This window comes from Macaca nemestrina, chromosome 4 (assembly GCF_043159975.1).
Source record: "Macaca nemestrina isolate mMacNem1 chromosome 4, mMacNem.hap1, whole genome shotgun sequence".
Classification (NCBI taxonomy): Eukaryota; Metazoa; Chordata; class Mammalia; order Primates; family Cercopithecidae; genus Macaca; species Macaca nemestrina.
The window spans coordinates 4,312,676-4,331,035 of record NC_092128.1 but is presented as its reverse complement, the minus strand read 5'-3'; the positions used below and the strand labels follow the sequence as shown (position 1 = coordinate 4,331,035).

The following is an 18,360-nucleotide window of genomic DNA, read 5'->3' as shown; positions in this document are numbered from 1 at the left end:
TAAATAATTTTAAGTGTCATGAGTTCATATTAAATATACAGTCAGTTTAGGAAACAGCTTCTCTAAAACTGGTTAACAAACAGGTCATAAATCCAATCATACAAAAACTCAGAAGTGTCACATATAAATAACTCAAGACTAACTGTAACCATGCTTACCTGAGAAAGGCAGGCAGTGATTCCAAAAAAAATCTGACATGATTCTGGAGAAAAACCATTTACTCTGTTTTATAGTTATTAAGATTACAATGAAATAAGATTAGTGCAACCTGTACTTCACTAACAGACATTACCCACCCACTCCGTCCCCACTCAGTCCATTTAAGAAAGAGACAGACTTAAGATAGACAAAGAAGAGCACAGGGCAGAGTGGAATAGAGAGCAGTGGGTGGCACAGAAAGAACTGAGTGCTTTTCCGTAAAGTACATTTTGAAATCCAATCTCTCCACTTATATCATAAATCAAATGGGCAAAATACACTCACGGGGGAAGCCCTTTGATCTCTGATAGCTAGCTAACTATATACACACATATAAACACACACATGCATATACATACACACACACACACGAATGGCATAGCAGTTATTTTAAAAGCAAAATTAAAATGTCTTGCTTCTTTTAGAACGAAACGTTGTGACTGCTTCTGTTGCACAGTAGGAAGAATCCTTCATAAGGGCTTGACTGAGCTCTAGTTTTATTATCTCCGCTAACTTTGTGAACTTAGGCAAGACAACTGTGAGCTTCAATTTCCCCTTTTTTGAAACAAAAGTTGGAATATATGATTCCAAAAATCCTTCCTATTTCTAAAGCTGATCTTGAAAATTCATTCAAAATGATTAATAAGCACTTACTACACATCACACACTGCAAATTTAACAAGACACAAAGCAGTCATGATCTCTACATGCCTGTAATTCACAGGCTATTCAGAGCAAACAATGACTTTTTTTGAATAATCTGGAGTGTGCAGAATTCAAAATGGGTTAAAGTATTGCTTCTCTTTCCCTATAGGAGAAAAATATACTGATTGAGATAGGTGAATCAAGAAAAATATCAGTTTAAAAATTCTATTCCAAATTTGAAGTCTCCTATACAGTTATACAGATGAATCTTATAAACATTTGAGACTTCCCTGGCTGTAAAAAAAACTCTGTAGATTGCAATGATATCTTCAGCCCCATTACCCAAGATCTGTTTCCATCTTCCAACCTAACTAAGCTCATGGATTTTCTACTTCCAAAGACTTGGGGAAATATTAACAAAGGCAAATCTCAGAGCACACTGTCTACCAGTGAGTCTCCCGGGCTCCCTTGTTTGTTTTTGAGATGGAGTCTTGCTTTCGTCGCCCAGGCTGCAGCACAGTGGTACAATCTTTTGTTCTTATGGATGGGCAAGTAAGAGCTCAAAGATCCCAGTGGCCGGGTGCAATGGCTTACGCCTGTAATCCCAGTACTTTGGGCGGCCAAGGTGGGCGGACCACAAGGTCTAGAGATTGAGATCATCCTGGCCAACATGGTGAAACCCCATCTCTACTAAAAATACAAAAACTAGCTGGGCATGGTGGCGTATGCCTGTAGTCCCTGTATGCCTGTAGTTACTCAGGAGGCTGAGGCAGGAGAATTGCTTGAACCCAGGAGGCAGAGGTTACAGTGAGCCGAGGCCGTGCCACAGGACTCCAGCCTGGGTGACAGAGTAAGATTGTCTCAAAAAAAAAAAAAAAAAAAAGGGAAAAAAAATAACTCAGCTTCTTAAGGAGTCTTGTATAGAGAATAAATGATGTAGAACAGCAAAACCAGCCTCTTAGCTCTATTCCCAGTCTTTTTCACTTCTTATAAAAGTAATAAATAACAACAAAATAAAAACAGGAACTAATTTCCTCCAACTCTTTAGGCTACGTACAAGAAAATATTAGAACTTCTGAGTTGGAGTTGCTAAAGTTCTACACATCCTCCAAGACGAACTGCTTGTAGAGGAATGTTTTCTCTATTTCTCTATAAATATTTCATGATAAGTTTCCTTCCATCTGCATTGACTCAATGGGTAATAAGTGCATTCAAGGGAACTGCCTGGCATAGCTGCAAGATAAAATAGAGCACATGACATAATCTCTTGCCAGGTCTAAAATTTTAGCAACTGTATGGTATCAGGTACTTGCAAAAGAAACGATTTCCACAAGCAAGTTACACTTGAAATAACAGTCCCATGAAGCATCATCCTTTTAGGATGAAAAGGGAGCCACCAGGCCTAGGAGAATAAACAGGAGGCCTATAGAATGCATCATTTCTGGCTCCTGACACAGTGCCAGGGCAGGGGCACTTCCATTAATGCTCCATGAACGAACAATGCAAGCAAAGAAGCTCCCTGAGGACAGAAATGGTCTTCTTCACCACTCTATTATTCAATACTCAACCCACAGCACATGTGCACTGAATCAATAATCCTTCTACCCAATGCAATTACAAGGATTAACAATGCATGTTATAAATTTTCTTCTCATTTCTCTTCCCCAATTTACTCTTCAAACAATTCAAATAAGACTTAGAATTTTAGAAATATTCCTCATCTAGCTAGCACCCCAAAAGCTGAAGAGAACCGGAGCTCCTGCCTCCAGCTCCTGGCCTAGAGCTACTTGTCACAGCTAAGCCCCCTTTTAACATGAGTAATGACAAGGATCAGGTACACAAAATTTGAAACAGGATGGAAAATAGTAGGAATATAAGATGTAGACAAAACAATCTGTCCTAACGAATGAATCCACTTTTCACTCCGTTAACTATCATTTCTTTCAGTCTTAAACCCAGAGTTACCCTTTCCCTCCTCCCCCACTAAAAAAAAAGGATACGGCAGAAGAGCTCCACACTGAACGGACAGAATCACCCAAGAAGGCTGAAAAAGAAAAGATCAAATCAAAAAGTATTCTCAATTTACAAGTGGCAGGATACTATTTTACTAGTGGTGTTCTTAGAAATTAAAAGTCTCTTATAACCTATTTTAAAACATCCAGATTACAAGTATGAATATTCAAATAGAAATATTATAGTCAAAGATTAGTTACTAATACCCAAGATGAAAAATCCAATTATAGAATGAAGCACTACCATATTTTAAAAAAAATTATGTATAAACATTTAAGTTCCAGGTTTACACACTTATTACTGCTGACCCCACGATTAGGACAGGGGAACTGCCACCCATCCTGCCTCACCACCGCTGCTGCCTCATCCAGGGCACAGTCAGCCCCTCATATGCTCCCTTCTTGAATCCCAAATTCAATCAAGTCTAAATTCATGAGGTGTTTGTTTGTTTTAGTGAAGTCAAGTAGATACAATGTTTGTAAGCCATAAAAATGATTTCTAACTGCCCGAAAATCTTTTTTATAAATTTAAAAACTGAGATTAATTATAAAACAGATTAATTACTACCTTTCTGGGTAATTTATATTTTTGAAAAATTATCCTGTTTCTATGTTTAATTTTTATAATTACACAAATCATTATCCTGATAGCTCTACTTCACAAAATTACTATCTAAAAATGTAGTAATGCCCCCATTACTACATTCTGGAAGGCAGCTGACTTCCAGAAACTTCAGCCAACTGAAACACACATATATACTCATTACCTACCCATCAATTCATTCATCAAATATTTATTGAGAATCTATTTTATGCAGAGATGGTGCAAGGTGCTGGGGATGTAACAATGAAAAAGAGAAAGGAAGTCTTTGCTCTCTTGCAACTCATATTCCAAGCTAATGATCTTCAAGCCATTTTTGTCACGTACACCTTAAATAAATTTCCGACAATGAAACGCCTCCCTTATCATGTTTTAGATGACATCTACAATTTTTCAGCATAACTCTAAATAAGCGTATTTTCTGTGAGAAGAGGAATATTAAACATTTTATAAAATAAAATAAAGATTGGCCGCTGTGCCTGGGATAATTATTTCATGATGATTTGACATTTACCAAAGGTTTTAAGTAAGTTATTGGATTAGTTATCTGAAATCTGAAAGAAGGCACTTAATTTTTCTATCTATGTGCCTTATCCAACATATCTTCACATTTTTTGATAGTCCTAGAAAAATTCCAGTTAAATTTTAAAAAATGGGCCAGCATCAGGAATCTATATTGGCCTTGACACTTCTGAATTCAGAACACCTTCATGTGGACCAAGCTCTCCTCTCAACAGCGACACCCAGAAACCCCTCTCTGCTCATGATGCCGTGACTGAGCACTGAGGGAAGAGTCCCTAAAACCAGTCTTTCTAGTTGTCCTTCCGTCTGCTGTCCACGAGAATTTTCAGAGCCTGAGGCAATGCACTATAAGATTAGGATGGGTGAAGGTTTGATTCTTCCATGTAAAGTGGGAGGGGCCACTGTGACCACAGGTGTGTTCTCAGGCAGCTTTAGGAAGGGCCAGTCTGGAAATGTTATCTATTACCTTACAACCATCCACGCGGCACACATGCTGAAAATCTCCCTCCAGGGAGCTTGGGTAGGATGCCCCAGTTTAAAGACTGCTGGCTATCATAGAGTCCCATCCAGGCAGAGTAGAATCACTGAGGCCCTACTTTAGTTAAGTTTAGATAAAATAATGCAAAATTGGGATGTAGGCCACAGTATAAAGCAGAAATGGAAAACTATAAAAGCAAAGTTGGGCGCAGGGGCTTACGCCTGTAATCTCCCAGCACTTTGGGAGGCCAAGGCGGGCAGATCACTTGAGGTGAGAGGTTTGAGACCAGCCTGGCCAACACGGTGAAACTCCGTCTCTGCTACAAATACAAAAATTAGCCAGGCATGGTGGCTTGCGCCTCTAATCCCAGCTACTTGAGAGGCTGAGAGAGGAGAATCGCTTGAACCCCGAGGCAGAGGTTGCAGTGAGTTGAGATCACACCATTGCACTCCAACCTGGGAGATTCTGTCTCAAAAAAAAAAATTAAATAAAATAAGCCCACTACAAGTCAGCAAAATTAACATTTCCAATGATACCCAAAGGCCACTGAGAAAAATATCTCAATTAAAAAAAATAATTTAAAAAGTTTTGGTGCTCAAAGAAACAAGTTTTAAACATTTATAAGATTCAAATATGTAAATGATAGATAAACTGCCACTGTGTATAAAGATGCCTTATTTTTAAAATGCATTGTCAAACTTCCTATCAAGGTAAAGGCCAACGGATATGCCTCTAGGGAACCAGGTCTCAGCCTTCAGTCATATGAATTCGGACTCAACTATTAGCAGCAGGATCCAAAATAAGACAGGCCCATAAGGTTCAAACTAAGAATATCAGGATCTACTTGAAATATCTTAGAGTGAAGGCAAACTGTTGGATCAGCTCTGAAATACTCTATCACCTTGTAATGTAACGCAATAGTCCCTGGACAATACAGGTGCTGCCACAAATTACAAGCAGGCTGGAATGCTACTGGGTACAGATGAAATACGTCTGTCACTCATTTTAAAATACTATAGCCAGAGGGGGAAAAAGCTGGGTTTGAATACAGTAAACTACCTTGGCAAAATGATGATAATCCTAGAAGCTAACTGTTAATTGTACAAGTAATGGGTATTTCTACTTAGCCTTATATACTGACTTTCCCAGGAATATGAATACTGTGTAAAATGAAGGAAGACTGCTTTGTTTAGCTCAGAACTTTACAGGAATTGATCACCATTCTGAAATGTCACCTCACAGTGGTAACCCCACTCGTGGGGTATGAGATCATTCTGCAATTGCAGCAGCTACAGGCAGTGACTCTACATATAGCAAAAGCCATGCCCAAGTGTTTACACATTGAAATATATATTTATTATTTACTTTCCTTTTATTTCACCTTCACATTTCAGTTTAGGCAACAAATTTCAGTTTATATATACATATTTTAAAGGTTTATATATACATGTATTTAAATGAATCGAATACATATCGATTCATTTCTGGATAATGAGGGGCGTGCTACAAAGTATTAATTACAAAGAGGGGGTTTGGGGTCAGGCAGGTTTAAGAACTACCTCTGGTAGTTGGCCTGGCAACAATCACCTAGGCCCCAAGGATGTGTTAGGAAGATTACCCTTTCACATAAAATCTGCATAAGATATGCAAAGTCACTTTAATGAGACAATAGCTCCAGGCTATTTTCTGAGAGAAAGAAAGTTTGTAGGAAGGGGAAGGAAGGGACAGATACTGTTCCTACAGCAGTACAAGGAAGCAAGCCAGGGACAAAAACATGTTCCAAAGAAGAGGGTGCCCCAGCTCAGGACCTCATCCCTGCGGTAAGTCACACAAAGGGGCATTGGGTAAAGGAACCAGGAAACCTGCTGATACTCAGTCTCCACAAAGGAGTCTGCACCCACGGCGAGCCTGAGTGGGCCACACCGAACCGGGCCCATTAGTGCGTGGACATGACCATTACCACCACAAATTCATAGTCATTCTGACTTCTACAGCAGTCTCAAGTATGGTTTATAAACAGCTTGTCTTGAGACAGATCCACTTTCAGATTTATTTCCGAAATTCGAGTTTGTGGCCGGGCGTGGTGGCTCACACCTGTAATCCCAGCACTTTGGGAGGCTGAGGCAGGCAGATCACTTAAGGTCAGGAGTTCAAGAACAGCCTGGCCAACATGGTGAAACCCCGTCTTTAATAAAAATACAAAAATTAGCCGGGCATGGTGTCGCACGCCAGTAATCCCAGCTACGCAGGAGGCTGTGTCACGAGAATCACTTTAACAGTGAGCAGTGAACAGAGATCGCACCACGGCACTCCAGACTGGGTGACAGAGTGAGATACCATCAGGGAAGGGGAAGGAGAAGGGGAAGGAAAGGAAAAAGGAAAGGCAAGGAAAGGCAAGGAAAGGCAAGGAAAAGAAAAGAAACTCGAGTTTGTAAAACTACAAGGCAGTTTCCGACCCTGGGTACTGGGGAGGTCACCACTTCCCAGCAGCCAGGCGGCTTCTCTGGCCCCGCAATTTGACTTAATGGCAATCTTTCTACTTTTTTTCCCTTTTCCTTTTTGTTTAAGAGATGGTGTCTCACTGTGTTACCCAGACTGGAGTACGGTAGCTATTCCCAGGTGTGATCACAGTGCATGGCAGCCTTGAACTCCTGGCCTCAAACAATCCTTCCACCTCAGCCTCCTAAGTAGCTGGGGCTACCGCTGAGTCCCACCGCACCAGGCTGGCAATCTTTCTTAATTCCTAACACTGTTATTGTTAAGCTACGGTAACTTTCATACAGATTTTTTTTTAAGGCAAAGCATTTAATAACATGAAAAGGGAAAAAATGGTAGTGGTATAGAACTATTTTAAAACAAATACTTAATAGAGAAGATCTGAAATAAAATTGAAGCATTGGAATTACAAAATTTAACACATTTTTAAAACATACATTTTAACAGATGTCAACTAACTTATTAGCTATAACATAATACAGTAGGTGGATAAACAAAATCTGAACAATCCTCCCACCAGCTGAATCCCCCATCTTCTGCGACAAAACACCCATAGGTCAAGCTAGACACACCCCAGACGGCCGCTGGGGAGACGATGTGACTAAAGGTCATTGTGACTCTTGTCAGATAAGAGTTCAACAACATAGTTAATGGGGGACTCCCTTCCGCTAACTGAAAATGAGGACAACTTGCCACAGTGGGGATGGAAAGTAACCCTGTCCTAAGAGTTACCTCCTGACAGGCCTTAGCCTGCTTTTGGAATGAAATACACTCATGATAATTCAAACACCCATCTGATTCAAGGCATCAGATCTGTTTCCCATGACAGGTTTCCTTGGCTCAGAAAACTTCCAGGCAGTGGTAACATGGGACGAGTTCTGTAGCAGGCATAAAGGATGACCTAGGATGACTTATGACATACAGAAACCATGCTCTACCTTGGTTTAGCTGAAAGGGCCTGAAGCTGATGGAAGTTACTCAGATGTTAAAGATGTCCACAGTTATCTGGCAACTTTCCACATAAAACAGGACTTCAGGGCCAGGCATGGTGGCAATGCCAGTAACCCCAGCACTTTGGGAGGCTGAGGCAGGTGGATCACCTGAGGTTAGGAATTCAAGACAAGCCTGGTCCAACATGGTGAAATGCTGTCTCTACTAAGAATACAAAAATTAGCCAGGCATGGTGGCAGGCACTTGTAATCCCAGCTACTTGGGAGGCTGAGGCACGAGAATCACTTGAACCCGGGAGGCGGAGGTTGCAGTGAGCCAAGATTGCACCACTGCACTCCAGCTTGGGCAACAGAGCAAGACTCCAGCTCAAAAAAGTAAATAAATAAAAAAATAAAAAATAAAAATAAAATAGGACTTTAGCAAAGATACTAAAAAGAGCTATATTGAAACTTCAAGGTACTGCCTGCAAGATACGTGAGGAAAAGATATAAAACAAATTCTATTTACTACTGACCTTTACCACAGGTAAGTCAAAGACTTCCCGAGCTTCTCCCACCTCTGGATTGTCCCCATCCTCTGAGATTATGTGTGAGGCTAGTGCATTGTAGGAAACTTCCTTCGCTTTTCCAGCCTTGAGAAGCTGAATAACCTAAAAAACAAGAAAACCCACACAAATTAAAATGGGCAATACTGTACTGCACTCTTGAATTACAGAAATAATTATTGGGCATAAAGCAATTTTTAATAAAAACACACCATATTCCCCACATAAAAATAACAGCCTTTTACTCTGAATAATATGCCAATGAAACTTCTGGTGACAATCAGAAGCAGCAAATCTTGATTCACTGACCAACTAATGGAGGCTATTGTGAGTCAAGTACTGGACATGGTCTGTCCTCAAGACAGATGGGCTGGACAAACCAGGAGACAGCACAATCACTGCTGCGGTGGGGCCACGCACATGGCGCTCCTGAGCTTCCAACTTAAAGGCTGGAGCATGTGGAGTTTCACCATAATTAGGGAAAGATTCTGCAAAAGGAGATATGTGAGCAGAACCCTCGTGAACGTCTGGGTGTCAGGCAAAAATCTATACATCAAGAAAGAGGGAGTAGTGTTGAAGGCACTGAACAGGTGAATACAGAGCAGACCATAAATGGGCTTTCTTACACACCACACAAAGAAGTCTGTGCCTCATTCTGGGGTACATGCAGGGCCACTGAAGGATTTCACACAGGAAAAGTAGCACAGATTCCTACAAAGATGACTGTCCATGTGAAAAGAATGGATTGGGTGGGCTGGCTGGTGACTAAAGACAAGAGGCCCGTTAGGAAACAAGTGCAATAACCCAGGTAAAAGAGGCATCCACTAAAGGGATGTCATGAGGGGCAGAAAGGAGGAAGAAGTGAGAGAATCGGCAAGCCTTGGTGTCCGGAAGGGGTATAAGCACGAGAGCAATGTCCATACTGAAATGGTGGTAAGTACCACTCACTGAGGAACACATTAGAAGGCCAGTAGGTGGGGGACGCAAGGACATGTTTTAGTTTGGGTATGCCATTTTTGAGGGGCCATGTGTAATATCTGGCAAGACGCATCCAGTTGCAGCTAGGAAAAGATGTGGATCTCCCTGACATAAAGTCATCAGCATATTACACAGACAGGAGCCACAGCCATGAGCATGAAGGTGGTCGCGGTGCAGAGTGGCAGGGGACCTAGAGAACAGACACAGCAACTGATACTTCAGGGACAGGTAGGAAAGTGCAGTATCACAGGAGACGAGCATGAGCACAAGCCAAGGAAGTGAGGGTTAAGGAACAGCCGACCGTCAAGCGCTTCAGAAGAGGTGGGAGTGTCTAAGCTGACAGTGCACACCAACTGTCAAAGTGACATGGTGCCCACAAAGCTCGAGTGCCACAAGGGCAACACCCTCTTCCAGGTCCCCTCTCTGCAGCAGACAGCTTTCTCTTTTCACTTATTAAACTTTTGCTCCAACCTCGAAAAAAAAAATAAAGTGACCCACAAGCTAGAAAACCTTTTCAGAATACTTTACTGACCACTGATAGATACGAACTAGAGAAGAGGCTCAATATTTAGTAAGTGAAAAAACAACGGTCGCTGGCCATGGGCCACTTTAACCTTTCTTCCTTCCCTTGACCTCTAAGCATTTTCAGCTTCACTCATTCATTCGACTGGTCTTCAGAAAAGGCACCCCTCCTTTTCCTATCCTCCAGTCTGTTTCTGATCCTACTGCCTTCTTCATGAGTCTCCCTGTCCATAGCTATGTTCCCACCACCCGTAAACAGTGAAATTGCCCACATCCTTCCACGCACTTGTGATGCAACACAGATCCCTCCCCAGCCCTCTCTTCCCCAGGCACCTTCTCTATTTCCTTCTCAGGACAAATTTCCTGAAGAGTCTAACCTTTCTGTTCTCAGTTTCCATTCACTCTTCAACTCCCTGCAATCCAGCCCCTTCCACCAACACTCTACCAAAAACACTTTACTTGATTTTCACGAACTTTGAGGATGCCAAAACCAATAGCTTCTCCTCAATCTCCACACTAATGAATATCTTAATAGATTTATCTCAAGTCACTCTGTTCCAGATATAGTGATCATCCTGATGTATCCCAAACACACGAATGCCTCATTCCTCAGCACATAGCTCCACATGAAAATATTCCTTCGTGTTCTTAACTTCTGCTTATCTCAAAACCCAACTGAAATGACATTTCAGTGGCGTCTACTCTGCACCCCAGTGGGGAAATCTGCTACACCTTGTACTGTGATGTGTGCTCCCTTCCCCACCAATGAGGGGCGCTCAAGGGCAGGTACCATGTCCTCTTCACCTCTGTGTTATACCTGGCACCTAATCCATGCCTGCCTCATACTAGATGGTCAACATGTGAACTTATAATTCACAATCACAAGAGTCAGAGAATCAGATGTCCAGGATCAAAACTTCAGAAAATATACTGTTTCAGATGAAAGCGGTTTGCCAAGGACATTTTTAAGCACTTAGATTTCATTCATAGTCGAGTAAATATGGTTCCAGTTCAACTTGTTCCAGGTTTTCAGTAACGTTTGGTTCAACTCCCCTGTAAGAGCCAAAGTCCTAAAATGAAACATGAAGGCAAGGAAGGAGGCGGAAGAGAAAAATGGTGGATAGAAAAAAAAAAGGAGGGGGTCGCGGAATCATCATCAATACTCGAAAAAGCTCATACTGTTACAGGCACTCATTTTGATCACTCCGTGTTCAGCAAGCATTTTACTCTTTAAATTCAAAGATACAAGTCTTTTTTTTTTTTTTTCTTTTTTGGGACGGAGTCTCGCTGTTGTTGCCCAGGCTGGAGTGCAATGGCGCAATCTCAGCTCACTGCAACCTCTACCTCCCGGGTTCCAGCAATTCTCCTGCCTCAGCCTCCTGAGTAGCTGAGACTACGGACGCCCGCCACCACGCCCGGCTAATTTTTGTATTTTTAGTAGAGACGAGGTTTCACCATGTTGGCCAGGCTGGCCTCGAACTCCTGGCCTCAGGTGATCCACCCGCCTCGGCCTCCCAAAGTGCTGGGATTACAGGCGTAAGCCACCACCCCGGCCTTGAAGTCTCTTTACCCTAAAGTTACAGAGCAAAAAGGATCCAAAAAAGTTGTTACTAAGATACAAGGACGAACCTCAAGAAGGCCAAGATCAATCAGCCTTCTACAATTCCTTCTACACCATCCAAGTTTATCTGCTAAATATGAGTCTCCGCCCTTCCAGGCCTAATCTGATCACTGGGCATCCCCATCCTCCAAGGTGGGAGCCACTGATGTCACATCCAAGGCAACATAATCGTACAATTAAACTTTTGAGAAGGAAATATTTTGAAGATTAACCTGAAGAGGATATTCATCTAAGATGCATTCCCACCACGGACTGATAACTGTGTGACATCAAACAGATGTATTATTATAGGAATAATAAGGAAAACCCACAATGTCCTTTGGCGTGAGCCCAAACTACACAAAATTAAATGTGTAATGGGATGGTGTTACCAGGGTACCGTAAAATTAATCGTCCAACTGGGAAAATCAAGGAAGACGAATGCCAGCCCCCACGTGCAGGAACACAGGTTGGAAAGGAGCGCTCCTCAGCCCCGCACAGGACGGCAGCTGCCCGGGTGGCGGAGGCGGCCACGCCGGGGCACGGCCACGGTCCCCGCCGGCCGAGAGAGCCTGGGGCCCCCGCGCGAGCTGCCCCGGCTGGGGATCCCGGCGACCCTCGTCCGCCCTCAGCGCTGCTCTCCCGGGAGCCGAGACGCCCGGCGCGGGGAAGGGGGAGACGCGACCCGGCGCCAGTCCCGCTCAGCAAAGGAGCAGAGAGCGAGGGGGCCCGTTGGGTGGGGGGCGGCGACCCCAGGGCCGCAGGCCGGGGGCTCAGGGCACGCACTAGGGACCGAGGCACAGAGCTCCCGCCGCCCCGGCCGCCCTCCCTCCCGCACTCCCCCGTGCCCCGGCCTCCCGCGCCCACCCCGCGGTCGCCCCTGCCCTCCGCGCAGTCAGGCCGGCGGCCTCGGCGGACCCGACGCTCTGCGCCCGGCGCGCGCCCGCGACAGGAGCGGGGACGGGGACGGGAACGGGGACGGACGGGGACGGGGACGCGGACGCGGGAGGAGGCCGCGGCAGGAGCGGGCGCGGTACCTGCGGGTCGATGTCGCCCACCGCGTAATACTTGACCTCCCTGAACATCTCCTCAGGAACTTTGAGCGCCTGGTCCGACATGATCGCGGCGGCCCGGGAGGCTCCGCGGCAGCGCCCGGCCCCGCCCACCCCCCGCCCCCGGCCCCGCGGCGCCCGGCGCCCCCGCTCGCCCCGCCAACGGCACTGCCCGCGCGGCCCGGGCCGGGTCCTGCGAATCGGGGTCCTCTCCCCCGCCCTCCGCGCCCCCGCCCGCGCCCGCGCCGAGCGCCCGAAGCGCGGGAGCCGCGCGCGCCCTGCGGGACGCACCATCCCGCCCCGGCCACCGAGGGGGAGCGCCGAGGAGCCGCCAGGCCTCCAGCAACGGTCCGCGCCTCTGCCGCCACCCACGGCACCGGGAGAGCTGGAGCCCGCTGGCCCGCTCTAGATCTTGCGGTTCCATCTCCGCCGCTCTGCAACGAGGGATCCCGGGGGACGAGGTGAAACCCGAGCCCCCCTCGGCGGGGCCGGAGTGAGCCGGTCCCGGGAAGGAGGGGAGCGGGCAGGCCCCTCCCGTCACCACACGCGGCTGCTGGGGGGCTGCGCATGCGCCCGGCGGAGGGGCGGGGCTTCGGGGCCGCTAGTGAGAGCTGGAACCGGGCAGCGGCCTCCTCGGGCTTCTTGGTCCCGGGCAGAGTGGAGCTGGGTGTCCCGGCTGTTCTCAGTGGCCGCGGCCGGACCTGGAGTAGTGGCTGAGCCGCTCTGGCCGAGCAAGGCGCGGGTCCCCGGTCTACACCTTGCTGGACCCGGCTCCGCCGTGACGGAATTCCAGAGACCGCAGCGTCACGCAAGACGCGCACTGGAGGCCGCCGTGGCGAGTCCTGGGGTCTCCGCCAGGCCTCGACGCCCGAGCTGGGGACGTGCTGGAGGGGCGCCCGGCCCCGCCGCTGCCCGAGACCCCGCTGTCCCGGCCGGGCCCGGCCTGGTGCCTGGGGTCGTGTCCGGTCCGCGCTGGAGGAGAGTCCCAGACGGCAGAGCCCGCGGTGCAGCTCCAGCCCCGGAAAGCCCCGCGCTCAACAGGTTAATACTACACAGCGGCGATTCTAATGCTCATGCTTTTATTTACAGCTCGCCTCCCTTCTGCCAAGATTCACAAAACACGGCAGAGTGGCCTCGGCATCACCTGCCCGAGACACCCGCACGACCGGAAGTTGGGAGAAGAAATAAGGCCACGATGACGAACGCAGCCTTTCACGTTTATTTCCAATCTCACAACAAACCGGAGACCAGGAACTCTTGGGTGATTATCGGAATATTAGTCCTAAAACTGTGGAGCATTGGTTTCTAAAGGAATCTGAGACAGGCCCGCAGTGTCTTCTCCACATGCCTTAAGTCTCTTCTGCAAAGCAGAAAACCATTTTTTAGTAAATGTTAGTGAAATCGGTTTTAAAAAAGAGAAAAGTCCGGGCGCGGTGGCTCACGCCTGTAATCCTAGCACTTTAGGAGGCCGAGGTGGGCGGATTGCCTGAGTTCAGGGGTTCGAGGCCAGCCTGGGCGACACGGCGAAACCCCGTCTCTACTAAAATACAAAAAATTAGCCGGGCGTGGCGGCGCGCGCCTGTAGTCCCAGCTGCTCGGGAGGCTGAGGCAGGAGAATGGCTTGAAGCCGGGAGGGGGAGGTTGCAGTGAGCCGAGATCGCGCCACTGCCCTCCAGCCTGGGCGACAGAGCGAGACTCCGTCTTTTCAAACATAAAGAAAAAGAAAAGGCTTTCAAAATTACTCTGTGGTACACTAATATGACAGATTGGATCACTTTCCAGGCTTTAAGTTGGCCTTTGTTCTACCTTTTTTTAGTGTATGATAAAATTTGTGTTGGTTCCTTGATCAGCATGCAGTGAACGCTGGCTCTTGTAAATCAGGTGAATACAGTTTTGTCTTTACATTTGTATGTATGTCATGAGTGGTTTTGTACGGGCAAGAGGTAAACAACACATTTAAATATACTTAATGATTTATCATTCCAATGTTTTCTGGGTTTTTTAGTCTTTTTCATTTGTCTGTTGAACAATCTGAAACATCCCTATTCTAAGGCTAAAAAATTTCTTTTACAAACTTAGGTTAAGCATTCCTAATCTGAAATCCAAAATGCTCTAAAATTAGAAATTTTTTGCGTGCTGACGTGACCCCACACAAATGGAAAATTCCAGAAGTGCCCTCATGTGACACTGGGTCACAGTCAAATCACAAGCCTGGTGTGGTGGGCACCTGTAATGCCAGCTACTCGGGAGGTTGAGGCAGGAGGATTGCTTGAGTCCAGGAGTTTGAGTCCAGCCTGGACAATACAGTGAGACCGTCTGTAAACAAAACAAAACAAAAACATTTTTTAAAAAATGCCACCACAACTTTTGCTTTCATGCACAAAATTATTTAAAATATATAACCTTACCTTCCCGCTATGTGGGTAAGGTGTATGTGAAACAAATGAATTTCCCTTTTAGGCTTGGGTCCCATCCCCAAGATATCTTATTATGTATACGCAAATATCCCAAATCAAAAATATCTGAAATACTTTTGTCCCAAGCATTTCAGATAAAGGTTACTCAACCAGTAATAAAAACACTGAGTGCTTGCCTGAAGGAAAAACCCAGAATTTATCATCCATCCTTAAAATTTTTATGACATCCTTTGTAATCAGGAAACCTTTTAATACCTAATAATATATTTGATATATTCTGGTATACACTTTTTATTATGAAAAATAATTCTATGTTGGGAACATATCAGTGTAATAAATATGTTAGATCCAAAATACAGATCATGCCTTTTTATCGACCTGTGTGAAAGAACTTATTTATCCTTTTTTTTATTTTTCTTTTATTTATTTATTCATTTATTTTTTGAGATGGAGCCTCACTCTGTCACCCAGGCTGGAGTGCAGTGGCGTGGTCTTGGCTCACTGCAACTTCTGCCTCCTGGGTTCAAGCGATTCTCCCGCCTCAGCCTCCTAAGTAGCTGGGACTATAGGCGCGTGCCACCACATCTGGCTAATTTTGGTATTTTTAGTAGAGACAGGCTTTCACTGTGCTGACTAGGCTGGTCTTGAACTCCTGACCTTGTGATCCTCCTGCCTCGGCCTCCCAAAGTGCTGGGATTATAGGCGTGAGCCATCGCGCCTGGCCCTCCTTTTGTTTTTCTTGGTTAAACACAAACTAAGCATGTGATTTTATGTGAAAAGACCTGAAGTGGACCTCAACCAGGTGTTTTATTTTGTTAATTAAGAAAGCAATTCATAACGTTCAAAAGAACAAGCGTACCCTACTTCAGGTTCTGATGGTCAATAACGCAAACTGGGATTAAGAAATCTGCTATGTAAGGCCAGCATGGTGGCTCACCCCTATAATCCCAGCACTTTGGGAGGCCAAGGCAGGCAGATCACTGGAGGTCAGGAGTTCAACACCAGTCTGGCCAACATGGTGAAAGCCTGTCTCTACTGAAAATACAAAAATTAGCTGGGCATGGTGGCATGCGCCTGTAATCCAGCTTCTTGGGAAGCTGAGGCAGGAGAATCACTTGAACCTGGGAAGCAGAGGTTGCAGAGAGCCGAGATCACACCACTGCACTCCAGCTTGGGCGGCAAAGTGAGACTCTAAATAAATAAATAAATCTGCTATTTAAAACCCCATCAACTAGTCAGAATTTGTAAAATACCACATGTGAACTGTGCAAGGTGGTCCACATAAGTGGATTTTATGGCAGCAGCATCAGGAAGGCCTGGAGGCAGTGTCACACAAAGAAAATGTACCTCAGAGTCTCCAATACTACTACTTGGCCAGTAATGAAAAATAAAAATGTTTATATTAGGTTAATTTCATGTGGATAAAGTATGTTCTGAGGCAGTCTAAAAAACTAGCATCCTGACATCATGAAGAGTAACCCATCTAGCAGAGGACGTAAAGATGGCAAGTCAATTTTTAAAAGACAAGTGGTAAACTCATAGAAATTATCTTTCCAAAATGGCCATATGCAAAGTTATAGGAACAAAATATCATGTCGACAGTGCTGTATCTTATTCACAGTTAAATAAAATTCTTATTACTGGTTTTGTGACACTTCAAGGATGAGCCATTTTAGTGTGATAACTATCAGTTTATTAACCAGAAGCTTTGCATTTGTTTAATTTGAAGCATATCACTTCCAGATATGACACAGCATTAGTATTTTTAGACTTCCCCCAAGTAAATTGAAAGAATGTTGATTTTGTTGGTGATTGGCCTTTGAAGAATTAAACAGCCTGCTTACTGCCAATCCTAGTTCAGTAAATATGGTAATATGTTTCTCATTTTCTGTTTTGCACAATTAGATAACCTAAGCCTAGGAAAAATAAAAAATTAGAAAAAAAACAAAAGAGTTGGGGATATTTAACTCAAATTGCACTTACTGGTGGACACTCGAGGCAGTTATTTAGATTATTTCCAACTGGCTTTTTAAAAATGTATTTCTGTATTGTATACAGCAGTCTCAGTCTTCATCTCTCCAGTTCAGCTAGCCATACATCCCTTAAAATTAGATATTTTTAATGTTTAGTAAACCTTTAGTTTGGATTTATAGACAACATTTAACATGCTCATGAAAGGGTCAGAATACTCAAGTTTCTAGCACAAACAGGCCATAGTTCAATTGCAGGAGAAACTGCGAACTCAAAAGAGCACTGCTTCTCTGTAGGAAAGATTCCATCAGTGGACCTACAGGGCACAGTTGCCACCAGTGTCATGTAGCTATTCAGTGTCAGAAAACTAGAAATCACAAGTTAAGAAAAAGTGTATATTACCCCAAATTCGATACCCAGAAGCAACCACTATTGAAATCCTTCTAGACATTGTCCCATATAAATATATTTCTTTCCCTAAAAAAAATTACAACCCATACTCTGCCACTTCAGAAAAATCAAGACTGCCTTTCCATGTCAATAAATATCTATATCGTTTAATGGATACATAATACTCCCTTATTTGAATGTACAATATTTTATTTAATCCTGTATTGTTGCACATTTGTTGTTTTGAATTTAACAATTACAGTACTCCAATGAAGCAATCATCTTAAAATATGAATACATGTATAAAGTATTATAATGTTCCATCCTTTAAGGTTAGAAACGATGTCCCATACCTGTCTCCCATCACTCTGAGGACAGTGCGGTAGCAGGATCAGTGATTCTCAACCATGGGCAATTTAGCCCCTATGGCACATTTGACAATGTCTGGGGACATTTTTGGTTGTCACAACTAGGGGGTAGGGGATAGGAAGCTGCTAAACATCATGCAACGCACAGGACCATCCTCCATGACAAAGGACCCGTGCAAAATGTCAATAGTGCCACTGTTGAGAAACCTGGATTAAGATCATGTTGTAACTACATTTCAGTGGAATAGACTTTGAAAGTTTCGACCGGGCACAGTGACTCACGCCTGTAATCCCAACACTTTGGGAGCCCGAGGCAGGTGGATCACTTGAGGTCAGGAGTTCGAGACCAGCCTGGCCAACATGGTGAAACCTCATCTCTTACTAAAAATACAAAAACTAGTTGGGCATGGTGGTGCGTGCCTGTAATCCCAGTTACTCGGGAGACGGAGGCACGAGAATGGCTTGAACCAGTGAGGTGGAGGTTGCATTGAGTCAAGACTGCACCACTGCACTCCATCCTGGGTGACAGATCTAGACTCTGTCTCAAAAAAAAAAAAAAAAGTTTCTTGCACATAACGCCTTGGTGGCTTGCTTCGGACAGCTTTCTTCCAAATG

At 44.8% G+C, this 18,360-nt stretch overlaps 2 protein-coding genes across 10 annotated transcripts in view; one reads left to right on the top strand and one right to left on the bottom strand.

Moving 5' to 3' along the window:
- LOC105474946 (PAX interacting protein 1) overlaps window positions 1-12,910 on the bottom strand; it is a 59,634-nt gene extending 46,724 nt beyond the window's left edge. For 2 of the 4 annotated variants that reach the window (XM_071094196.1, XM_071094197.1), the window contains exons 1-3: window positions 8,418-8,512; window positions 2,844-2,887; window positions 159-222 (exon numbers count right to left, since the gene is read on the bottom strand). In XM_071094196.1, the coding sequence (XP_070950297.1) occupies window positions 159-217 (59 nt within the window). In that variant the 5' untranslated portion in view covers window positions 218-222; window positions 2,844-2,887; window positions 8,418-8,512. Of the gene's footprint in view, window positions 1-158; window positions 223-2,843; window positions 2,888-8,417; window positions 8,553-12,584; window positions 12,737-12,890 lie in introns of those variants that run through there. The other 2 variants (XM_071094195.1, XM_071094194.1) reach the window with 2 other exon arrangements.
- A 598-nt stretch (window positions 12,911-13,508) lies between these two features.
- Window positions 13,509-18,360, top strand: part of LOC105474947 (5-hydroxytryptamine receptor 5A) — an 87,666-nt gene continuing 82,814 nt past the window's right edge. For 5 of the 6 annotated variants that reach the window (XM_011729895.2, XM_011729894.2, XM_011729893.2 and 2 more), the window contains exon 1: window positions 13,725-13,860. The gene's annotated coding sequence lies outside the window, so the exon portion shown is untranslated. Of the gene's footprint in view, window positions 13,641-13,724; window positions 13,861-18,360 lie in introns of those variants that run through there. The other variant, XM_011729896.3, reaches the window with a different exon arrangement.